The sequence below is a fragment of the Xyrauchen texanus genome, chromosome 6, assembly GCF_025860055.1.
Source record: "Xyrauchen texanus isolate HMW12.3.18 chromosome 6, RBS_HiC_50CHRs, whole genome shotgun sequence".
In the NCBI taxonomy this organism is placed as follows: domain Eukaryota; kingdom Metazoa; phylum Chordata; class Actinopteri; order Cypriniformes; family Catostomidae; genus Xyrauchen; species Xyrauchen texanus.
The window spans coordinates 34,605,493-34,618,096 of record NC_068281.1 but is presented as its reverse complement, the minus strand read 5'-3'; the positions used below and the strand labels follow the sequence as shown (position 1 = coordinate 34,618,096).

General features: G+C 37.9%; 1 protein-coding gene across 6 annotated transcripts in view; it reads right to left on the bottom strand.

The window, feature by feature from the left end:
- The window catches only part of LOC127644593 (E3 ubiquitin-protein ligase mib1), an 86,672-nt gene extending 74,331 nt beyond the window's left edge, over positions 1–12,341 (bottom strand). For all 6 annotated transcript variants that reach the window (XM_052127840.1, XM_052127841.1, XM_052127842.1 and 3 more), the window contains exons 1-3: positions 11,191–12,341; positions 10,278–10,449; positions 4,029–4,158 (exon numbers count right to left, since the gene is read on the bottom strand). In XM_052127840.1, coding sequence (XP_051983800.1) covers positions 4,029–4,158; positions 10,278–10,449; positions 11,191–11,419 — 531 coding nt within the window. In that variant the 5' untranslated portion in view covers positions 11,420–12,341. The remainder of the gene's footprint in view (positions 1–4,028; positions 4,159–10,277; positions 10,450–11,190) is intronic.
- Positions 12,342–12,604: the final 263 nt, after the last annotated feature.

The following is a 12,604-nucleotide window of genomic DNA, read 5'->3' as shown; positions in this document are numbered from 1 at the left end:
CTCCTTAAAAAAAAAAAAAGGCTGGGTTCCAGTGAGGGAGTTACAGTAAAATGGAAGTGAATGGGGGCCAATAAGCAAACATTAAAATACTCATCATTTCAAAAGTACAGCCACAATACGTAAACAATATGTGTGTTAACAAGATTTTAGTGTGATAAAATCACTTACTAACCTTTTCTGTGTGTTATAGCCAACTTTACAACTTCATTGCCATTATGATGAAATATAAACAAACCCTAAAATGACTGTAGAAATTATGATTTGAACAACTTTACAGTTCAAACAATACAGACAATTTCATTTAAGGGCTGTATAAAATTACAAGCTTCAAATTTCAGCTCTCTAAAATACTCTCTAAAACAGGGGAAACTTTTTCCCATTAAGGGATATTTGAGTATTTCCGAATTTATTTGCAAACAATTGCTGATTGTGGGTTGAAATGGGTATTCGGTTCCATGCTCTTGCACCAAGAAAAAACACAAAAAACTCTATTATACAATATTTTGCATTGTTATCATTAAAAGAAATAAACAGTTAATTGAAAGGCCTTTTTTATCTTTTTCAAATTATTCCTTATATGGCCCTGAGGCCTGAAGTTCCCCAGCTCTGCTCTAAAACTTTGCCCAATTCACTTCCATATTAAGTGCCTTACTATAATCTTGATGTTTGCTTTTTCAAAAGGAGGGTTGAGTCGAAATCAAAAATCAACATTATGCCACAAATGCGGTTGATTGAGCTTACCTTGTATTTAACCAAGAATATTCCTTTAATATGTTAAAATAACCCACCTGAACTTCCTTTAAACTGATTGGTTTTGTAACAGTTTTTGAATAGTTAATAAATTGTCAATAGGTTATAAATATACATTTTCTCACCCCTCTGTCATTCCAAACATTCATTGCACCTCCCACATGGAATCCTTTTATGATACTTTTGGGACCTTTTTAAGCTTTAAGGTTAAGCAATTTCCACAGGTTTTTTTTTTTGGAACAACATAAGGGTGAGTAAATTATGACAGAATCTTTATTTTTGGGTAAACTATTCCTTTAAATTAGAATATAACAGAGGCCTAAAATCAAAAAGCAAAAACGGCAAAAAACAGTACAAATCTTTGCACTTATGTGCTGCTTTTCCACCTTCGGATTGAAAAGTTCCCGTTGCTGATCCATGGCAGATGACGCAGTTATTGTTTCTTTTTCAATTGCGTTGCGGAGAAATCAGGAAAGGTTGTGTATGCCACTGGATGCCAGTGAAAAAGGATATTTATTAAGGCAAGGCAAGGCAAGTTTATTTATATAGCACATTTCATACACAATGGTAATTCAAAGTGCTTTACATAGAAGAGATTAAAATAAGAATAAAAAAATAAGAATAATTGAAACAGTTTAGAATATAAAATAAAATACAGTACAAACAGTCGGACACACAGTGGCACAGTGCTCATTCAGTAAATGCACAGCTAAACAGATGTGTTTTGAGTCTGATTTGAATGTGACTACTGTAGGAGCACATCTGATCTCTTCTGGAAGCTGGTTCCAGCTGCGGCTGGCATAAAAGCTAAAAGCAGACTCTCCTTGCTTAGAGTGAACCCTTGGTATTTCTAGCTGATGTGATCCTAATGATCTGAGTGATCTGTTGGGATTATATTCAGTGAGCATATCTGCAATATATTGAGGTCCTAGCCGAGTGATTTATATACCAGTAATAATACTTTAAAATCAATCCTAAATGTAACTGGGAGCCAGTGTAAAGACCTGAGGACTGGTGTGATATGTTCATATTTTCTGGTTCTGCTCAGAATCCTGGCAGCAGCGTTCTGTATGAGCTGCAACTGTCTTATGGTTTTTTGGGAAGGCCAGTGAGGAGTCCATTACAATAATCCACCCTGCTGGTGATGAAAGCATGCACAAGTTTCTCTAGGTCTTGACTGGAAACAAAGCATCTAATTCTTGCAATATTTTTCAGATGATAGTATGCTGATTTAGTTATTGCTTTGACATGACTACTGAAACTAAGGTCTGACTGTAGAGACACACCAAGATTCCTGACTTGATTTTTAGTTGTTTGATCCCTAGCGTCAAGGTATGCATTCACCTTGATAACTTCATCTTTGTTTCCAAACACAATGACTTCAGTTTTGTCTTTGTTTAACTGAAGAACGTTTTGGCACATCCAACTGTTAACTTCATCAATGCATTGGCACAGGGAGTCAATGGGGCTGTAATCGTTAGGTGATACGGCTAAGTAGATCTGTGTGTCGTCTGCATAGCTGTGGTAAGCAATTTGGTTCTCTCTCATTATTTGGCTCATTGGGCGCATATACAGGTTGAACAGGAGTGGCGCAAGAATTGAGCCTTGAGGGACTCCGCATGTCATGGACGTCCACTCAGACTTATGGTCTCCTATACTCACATAATAACCTCTCCCTTCTAAGTATGACCTGAACCATTTTAGGACCATCCCAGAAAGCCCCACCCAGTTTTCCAGCCTGTCAAGAAGTATGTTGTGATCAACAGTGTCAAATTAACAATAATTATATTATACATTTTATATAAGTATTATATGAATACAGTATATGTGAATATATTGATATCTTTTAAGTTTAAATATGCTAGTAATCTACTTCCCTGACAAAAAAAGGTGTGTAGAAAAATGGATGTAGGCTACTACAGTATACTGTAGGCTACTAGTCAAACCATCATCTTAAAATAATAAAGATACACCAAACAAATATTTTTTATTAACTTTTCCCAAATATTAGCGAACTTGGCAAGCTAGAAACAACTAAAAGCGCTATAAGTTAACTTGGCGTTGGTAAATTGACAATCGTGAGTTGCCACGTACTGTACTACAGCTATTCCACCAACAGGGAAGTAGTAAGGTTAGCTAACCATGCCGAGAATTGTTTATAATCCTGTCCTGCCAAACCATGCTCAAGTGAAAATGCTACTATAACCGTTCTGTACTGTGCTCAAAACCATTCAGCCCAATTGTGGAAAGCAGCAATCTGAGAGAGTGAATGTTTTCAGCACCACAGACACGCCATTCAACAGCAATCTGAGTGGCAGAAATGCTGCTATAATTACAAATAGTGGATTTAACAGTCAAATTAATCAATTAGGCTTTCTCTTGAAGGAATGGTGTCTAAAAGCACTCTTCTAAGAGCTTTAAATACACTTAGCATAAGTGGCTTAATAATATCTGTTTATTCAAAAGCCAATGGCTGGCCAACACAATATATTTCGGCATCAAATATAGTTTAAAATGTTTCATTAACATGTCTACTTTGAATTTAAGGATAGATTACGGTTTAGAAATTGGCCTTTTGGTCATTTTAATGGTTGTTAAGTACACTAATACTAAAGTCTACTACAGCCAATAGTGCAATTTGGCATTGGTTGGGATGCTCAAACAAACAGTTATTTAATAGTGCCACAGAGAAACAGTGTTTACATGATCTGGAAAATCAAACAGATGAATGACATGTACAGTGGTTTCAGTATATTAATTTCGGAAAAGAGTTCTTTCTAACATTTAAAAAATTACATCACCTTAATTAATAAATTATTTAAAAATGGTTGTTCTCTAATTGTTTTTTTCTCCCCTTTAAAAATGTAATCCATCAAGCAGAAGCACTGCCAAGATAAACAGCACAGGATAGATGCAGTACCAATGCAGGGTTCGCACTATTTTCAGTCACTGAATTAGTTGTTTGAGATACCTGTATAAGGATTTTTAGCATAATTCTATAAAGATTGCACTCAGTGAGCAATATCTAGCTGACGAAACATTTTTGAGTAAAAATTATAATCAATAAAAGGAACATAATAAGTTTTTGTTTTGTCATTGGGCTATCCTTGCATCTAGTATGATAAAATGGCCAAACGTTCAACAGTTAATTAGCAATGTGTATGAAGACTCTGCACTGTATGATTTCTCTTCAGTGAACATGCAAAAGCATAACACATCGCAGTCCTCTCATCTAATAAAAGCTGCCGCGATCATTGCAGAACATGTTGAGGCATTACCTTCCCTCTTCTGCCATTCCCGCCATCTTGATCTTCCCACTGCCAGTCCACTCCCCGCACCACACGTCCTCCTGCAAAGATTCCCCGGGCTGTGATCTTCTTCGACTTGCGACGAGATTCCAAAAGAACTCTGCGCAAACATATAAAAGTATGTTACACAATGCAAATAGCAATCAAAAAAGTGGTGAAACCAATGCTTAGGAATCCCAGCACATAATGTGTTAAATAGACAAAATGGTAAGTGAAGAGAACAAACATAAATCACTGAACATACTGTTAAGAGCCAGAGGTGGAGAGTAACTTCCTGCAATGCACCAGCTCACAAACTGCTCATTTAAGGTGCCACTGTAGGCAGGCATGTCTTGTTGTTATTTATAAAGCTCAACCCAATTAACATTCTACCTCTGAAGTCTCCTGAAACTCTGAATGTATCTGGGACTAAAGCCTTGGATAATTTCTACTTCTCTTAATGTTTCTGTTCCTTGAAGTGTTTTCTTTTCTCCCATCTGGAGGTTGCCCCATGCAGAACCACAGCAGCTAGGTTGCCAGATGTTGGCCTCTGATCCTTCAGCTTTGCTGACATGTGCCAACCCAAAAGTTTATTTAGTTTCTGCATTCCATGTTTGATAATATTGGTCAATTTGACAGTTATGGATGGCTGCCACAAAATGTCTGAACAACTGATAGACTTCTCAATAGCTTAGCCCGTAAAATAGGAAAAGGATGGCAACTCTAGGAGCAAAACATCTGGGTTATTTTAAATAAATTAGCCCTAGATTTGAATTTATTATACATTTACACTATGTTGGCAACTTCCTGTGTGGTGCACTTTGTTTTTGTGCATTTTTCTTGCAGAACTATGATTTTAATAATGAAAATAATTTTGATTTCTCTAACCTGGTTGCCTTACATTTTAATAAAGAACAAATGTTGAAGTTACTTTTTAGATTAGTACAATTAGAAGTTGAAAAATAAACATCATTAAGATTTTCTTTTTTTCTCCATTTCGCAAACATATTTTTTGCATATATACCTTTCGTGTGAATGGTTTAGTAGTATAACATACAGTGTTTCCACAGGATTTTGTGAGACTGGTGGATAAACCTTGGACCCTCTAGGGGATCTGGGGGCATGATCCTCCAAGAAAATGTTGTACATTTTAAAGTTAAATGCCTCAATCTGGTGCACTTTGAGAGCAAAATTAAGAGTCTAGATCTATGAAGAACTTTGTGGTCTTTTAAACAATTTTGTGCTCTAGTAATAATTTAATCATAAATACATTGGTTGTATGGATATGAATGGTGATGACATGGCAAAAAAGTCAAACCCACAAAGCATGGTAAATGAGAGAGAGTTTAACGCAGTTCACAAATGGTCAAAACACAAAATCGACTAGAGCATACATTTGAGCCAGGGCTCGACATTAAGTATTGTCATGAGCCTGTCCTCCGGACAAGTAAACTGGTCCTTCACTTGTCCAAGTAAAGAAGTTACTTGTCCGAAGAGAAAAAAGGACATTTAAGTTACATGCTCAAGTAACATGTCAAAGTTTATGTTGTATATTTTTCTAAAATTATGACCGATGCCCAACCAAATAGTGTACCTATGCAATTAACTAAATTCACTACAACAGAAATGTAGAGACTATTGTCATATGGTAATTATTTTATGTCACGTATGGTAGTCAAATAAAAGAAAGCCTCCATCACCACCATTAACAGCAAGGGTCAAGAGATCTACTTTTTCTTCATGTTTTTGCAGCAAGATCTACTATGTAAAATAAAGTCTATACATTATCACAATCCCAAAATTTCAGTATTTTGTAGTTATATTTGATGATCCTTCAAAACAACAACACATAATAACAATAACTAATATGTTAATTATGGAATAATGGTTTCAAGAGTAATTATTCAAGACTAGTAAACAGTCAATAATACAAAAACAATAAAAGAAATCAGTGCTTTTTTTAACAGCTTTAATGTAATATGAGCCAGTTGGTGACATAAAGTGAATCCATTAGTCATTGTTTACATAGAACAGTGCTCCATGATCTCTCATATTACTAATACATTGCTTAAGCTAGGACATTGTTTTAAACGGCTTTAAATGAACAATTTGAGGATTAAGACTCATGCTGAGAGACACAGACAGTTTAATTACAGAACTTGTGTGATATTAATTAATACTTTTTAAAGCTACTAAAGTTACCCAGTCAAGAGCAGTGAGTGTTTTCTCATTTTCTTGTTCTGGTTGTTTGATTATTATAATGACACACTAGACAGCAGCATGTCTATTAGCTTACATTTATACTTACAAGTCTGACATTTTAATACAAATCCGCTTTTTTCTCCAATGTTTACGTTCTCTTTAGACATCACTATCATTTACAGGAATACCTCACAAAGAAGGCATTTTGGCAGAATTTTGAAATGTATTTGATCGTTCAGGCGCACATTAGCATGACCATTTTCAGCACACACACATATGCCACCTGTCAATCAAACAGTGAACAGCTGTTACTAGGTCAGTTGCAAATTATAAAATGACATGCTCTGGATTACTTTCAACAGCAGAATAAAAATATGAACTTTCTAACAAGTGAAACAGGCCTAGGCTATCACAACTATAGCTGGTTAATTTTTTCCTATTTACATTTTAATCAGTCTGCTTGTCTTTCACTTGCCCCTTCAAAAATCCACTTGTTGCAGACAAGCGTTAATGTTGAGCACTGTGAGCCATCAAAGGGAGGGCTGGGAGCACGAGATGCTTTGCCGAAAAAAAAACACAATCTTAGTGATCTTTTACGTTATTATGAGAAGTGTAAAAATATTTTCGGTTCATTATGAAACTGTGGTGGGACAAATTAAACTGTGGCGGGCCACCACAGTCTAGGTTATTAATGAGGACTACAGACATAAGAGTTATTCTAACTCTATTATGACTTTGTATAAACAACCATTCTACTTGTTTTTGGATGTAAATAAGTCTAATATATTTTAGACACCTCCAAACTAACCACAGACCATCACAACAGAAATATCCATTAACACATTCGGATATAGAAAATGTTTTTTGCTTTATGGTCATTACTAGTGTTGTCATGGCACCAAAATTTGAGTAGTTGTTGAATAAACGACTAGTGAGTGAAGGAAACAGGCCTAAATGTTGTATATGTATTATAACTACTCTATGACAGCCAGTCATATTATATTGTTGCATTGGTTTGGCATCTGCTTATCAAAGTTTAATCATAACACTGGGAAAGTTTTATCGCGTCAATGAAATCAACAAATCTATTACAACACATTGCCCCATTAAGAACAAGCTGTCCTTAAAGTCCCTGTAAAGTCAAAATTAAGTATGTGTTCTGAGTTTGTCATATCACAGAAAAATGTGTTATTAGCCACCCAGCCAAATTTGAATGATAAAAAAAGTCGGCAAGTACATAAAATAAGCTATCAAAATCTTGAAAAAATGAGCAATGGTCTCTGCTCTCAAACGCTGGGGGCGTGTCCGCTGGCTGCGCTGAAACCACGCCCACTCGCGGGAAAGCTGCCGTCGCCACACACACTCAACTGTCACCGCTACAGCCGGAATGGATGCTCCTAGCAGTTTATTAGGTTTTACCAAGCCATATATGTTTGAGCCTCCAGAGCCTGAATCTGATTCAGAGGACATTGACCAAGAAAGTCAACATCGTCCCCCTCGTTCTGCAACAGAATGGTAAGACTTTGCTCTCCCTTGTATGCAAGTTAGCTAAGTTATATGTAACGTTAACTAGCTAGCATAACCTAATTTAGGGGCAGTGGTGGCTCAGCGGTTAAGGCTCTGGGTTACTGATCAGAAGGTCGTGGGTTCAAGCCCCAACACCACCAAGACACCACTGTTGGGCCCTTGAGCAAGGCCCTTGAACCTATCTGCTCCAGGGGCGCCGTATCATGGCTGACCCTGCACTCTGACCCCAGCTTAGCTGGGATATGTGAAAAATAAATAATTTCACCATGTATATGCAGAAATGTATGTATAATGTGTGACAATTGGTCAAATTAAATTAAATTAAATTAAAATTAGATGATGCGAATGTGCTCTATTTATATTGTTAGGGAGTGGCCAGCCTCAGGGGCTCCAGTGCGTCATCAAGTAGGGGCGTGTCCAGGAGCTCAGGGGCTCCAGTGCGTCATCGAGCCCCCGTTTTAGCCCCGCCCAAAAATCCGGAAAATAGCAATGGTGAAAAACTGTTTAACGGTCTAACTCCACAATTCAGTCCTTCACAGTTCACAGTCTTTGTAATATGTTTTAGCAATACATTTCTAACATTTATAATGTGTTTAGAATTTTTTTTTAGAATTGCCTTTACAGGGACTTTAAAGCTTCCTAAATTCCATAGGTATCTACATAAAATGACAAGGAAAAAATAAATAAAAAATAAGCATAAAGGGCTTAATTAAAAGGTTAGTTCACCCAAAAACGAAAACTCTCTCATCATTAATTCATCCCATCCCAGATGTTTATGACCTTTTTTCTTCTGCAGAACACAAATTAAGATTTTTAAAAGAATATCTCAGCTCTGTTGGTCCTCACAATGCACATAAATGGCAGCCAGGCCTTTGACGCTCCAAAAAGCAGATCAAGTTGGCATGATAGCGCTTAGAATCTGCAATGGCAAGATGTACAGTTAAAAAGAGTTATATTTGGTCTGTTCTCACCCAAAACAAACTAGATCGCTTCTGAAACATTGATTTAACTACTGGAGTTTGATGGATTATGTTTATGCTTGGGCTGAAACAATTAGTCAGCGTTATGGACAACGTCAACAATAAAGAATTGTTGACAATAATTTTCATTGTCGAATAGTCATTTTATCTAATTTAACATAACATGTAATCACATTAAATTCTCATGACACCCGAGAGCAGCACAGCATCTCGCGCCTGACTGAGGAGATGAAGAATTACACAGCTCACAGTCCAGGTGCACTCTAAACTTTCACAGCTTCAGGTGATGTAGATCGCAAATATGAGGGAATTCTAATGCAAAAATACAAAATAAGTAAATACAGAGGCACACTCGTTGTGGAATATGTGGGGCTGAAACTGCCGGTCCATTGAAGCAAAACTTGCATGCCAAGCTTCTTTAAAGGAAACACCGCGTTGCACCCCATTACACACTGAAACAAATACTTAATTGATTTGTTTTCGTTTTGGCATGTTTTCCATTATAAATATCTAAAACTCCTTTAAAACATGTCCATTTTCTTTAGCAACTATACTGCAGAAGAAAAAAAAAATTATCTGAGATTGTTGAATATAATATTAAAAATACAAAAATTTAAAAATCCTTTTAAAAAAAGATGCATTCATCTGAGAAGCAGCATATAAGATATTTAGACATGCTTTTAAAGAAAAGATCTTGAATACAAGTATATTTTGTCTTTACTGCACTCGCAGAAGTATAACTAAGGAGGAGGATGGGCCGGACCATGAGGACAGATGCCTGGCCCTGAATCGTGCTAATCAGCTGGGAGGGAGATAAAGACGAGCCAGAGAGAGAGAGAGAGAGAGAGAGAGCCACATGCGGCCGCTGTGTGTGTGCATCTACTGTATGTGTTTTATGTTGTTTTAAGTTGAGTTTGTCCTTCAAGTTCACGATGAATGTTCTGCTGGTTCCCGGAGGAGGGATGCACTATTGTAGAGTCGTCCCAACTCCCATCTGCCAGGGGAAAGACTCCGTGACATGATGAAAAAACAACAAGATACAACACTTATCTTAGTGTAGCCTATTTGCTCACCTTTTGCTGCACTACCATGTTCGTGTAGCACATCCTCGTGCTTTCTGGCAATGTGACACGTAAAATTCCAAAAGGAATATTTTTTAATCACAGACTAGACTCTCCACAGTCCACACTCCCTTTCGATTTCCTCGTTCTTAGCTTTGATTTAAACAGCATTTATTTAGGCTAAGGTTTGCAACTTCACTAAAACAATGTTTGAGCTCCATGACCTCAGGCCCATTGTTATTTTGCAGATTCCCAAACCAGCACATTCTGGGTTGAGCGAGCGGAGTGGAATCTTCAAAAAGGCGCTCTTCGCTCAGGTGGAATTATCAACGCTCTGCTCTCGCTCCTATCCGCTCACATGCTCTGATAATAACTAAAGAATATGCTGCATCCTGAGTCTTAAACAGGTCAAAGAATCTATCTCATCCACAGAGGGAAAAATATAAGGAGTAGAGAAAATCCACACTCACCTCTCACTGCCAGGCGTTGTAATGCGATAGAACCTGTGGCGCAGGTGATGCTTGTCACCATGGTAACAGGTGGTACAGAGGTCATAGTTGGTGCACTCTGCGCATTTCCAACGGATCCCAATGATGGGCTGCTGCCGACAGGTGTCACACATGGTGCCATCATGCTTGATTCCTGTAGCAATGTAATAACATAGTGCATCCTCCACCTGTTTCATATCAACTTCAGTTTGGGTCACTAATCTGGCATGACAGTGAAAGCCAATGGGAATCAAAACTCATTAATAGTGGTCGACCGATATGGGTTTTTCATTGGCCAATACCGATATCTAGAGAGCTGTACTGCCGATGTCCAAAATAAATGCTGATAAAATTATACATTTTAACAACAGCTAATCAGATGTAAACTAAATTTCTAAAGTGAAACAAAGTGACTACTCAAACATGTTTATTCAAATTTGCATAAACCTTTAAAAGAAAAAAACTTGAGAACAGAAAGTATCGACTATCCATTGACAAATCCATTGATAGATTTTGGAACTGACACAAGGACAAGTTAACACTATTGTTAATCAGCCAAGCAAACATTATAACCGGCGATGTGCTTATTGCAAAATTGCCAAATATTGGCCGATATATAAACCACTATAGTTATAATTCACTATTAATTAACACTATAATGCTGAATAAGTCAATAGATCATGACATGCACATTCAAATATAAAAACACATCAAACAAATTTTATGACTTTCATAAAATTATTTATATTTGAATGCACATTAATGATATATTAAACATTGCATAATGCAATGCCAGCTATTACAGAGTATCAGCCAATCCTGTTTGCTTATTAACTTCAGCACTATGAAATTATGGATCAGGTGACTAATGCAGTTTTATGTTAAACAGACTCACCTGTGGGCGCACTGTCTAAGATCCTCACGTCATAAGCTCCGGAGCAGCGGTAATTGGCGGCGGTGCCGTTATCCCACACCACAACCACCTCCTCTGGGCTCTCAAAACTCCTCACTGTGCCGACGTGCCCCTCTCCTCCGTCCTGTTTACCCCACTTCCAGTCAGGCCCCCGGATCACTCGAGCACCCACTCCTTCCATCATGACTCTGTTATTCCTACCGGTCGTCATTTAGAGCAAGTACCGCGATGAAGGTGAATTTAGCTAGCCGTTGAGCCAGCTCATAAATGTAAGCTTTGAAATTCAATTATTCACCGCTTCTTGCATCTGGGTCAATGGCCGGTGAGGAAAGGATAACTTAGCGGTATGGACAAGAAAACAGGGATCTATTCAAAACAGTCTAAGAGCTATTCAAGCCTCAGTAACAAGCGAGTTAGCAAACAATACACGTAACATGTGAGGCGTTCAAATGAAATATGGATTACAGACTTAAGTTAACTTAATGTTGCATTGCACACAATGTTGTGGTTAATTTGGCAAAGCGGGGTCAATTTCAGTCTTTCGGTCCCGTCTGTTAGCTGAGGCCAATTAGCCAGTTTGAGCTAACCAGCTAAAGCTAACCTTCCTTAAATTGAGAGTAGTTAAACGACTTTGTCAAAAACGCCGCAAATACTTTTTTTTAATGGCCAGCGACCTTTCCAGTCCCGTCGCGAGACGCTCAACAGATGGTCCAACTTCGCGTGACACAATTGATGTCTGCGCGAAACGCTCTCCGTTAAAAGCGCCTGCAAAGAAGCAGCTCAGCTCCCAATGCAGAAATATGCAGCGTCCCGGGTTATAACGAATAAAAACAGAATTCCTTAAAAATGGCAGTTCCTCACGCCCGAAACAAATGCACGAACACGTCTGTAAACAGCAGCCACATCGCCTCAGATGGGGAGACCTTTGTTGGTGCTTTCCTAAGAATTCCACCAGCAGAACTTGAGATTTATTTGCCTCCGAAAATAATTAGGTGAACATTTCTGTAAGGTATCTTTAATATGAAGCTTAAATCCAAGGTAAACGTGTAATATAACTGATGAAAAGGCGTTCTTATGGGATATTTCGTAGGGCGCAACTCAAGACGAGCGCGTCGCCATTACTGTCAATCAGAGCTCGATTCGAGCCATCGGAGGTGGGAATGTTTGGGATTCAACAGTTCCCGTTGCGTAAGATGACGTCACGCCAGAATTTAAAGAGATACCCAACATTTTAGGCCCATGTATACTACGTTGTTTTCGTATACTTTTCTGACCGGGAACGAATGCGTTCCACACAAGTGCACTACAACTGCTTTGTGACACTGGCCGAGTTCGGAATGTCATACTATTACTAGTTCTGCTGTAGACAGACAAAGCAGAAGTAGCAAGGGGGGTA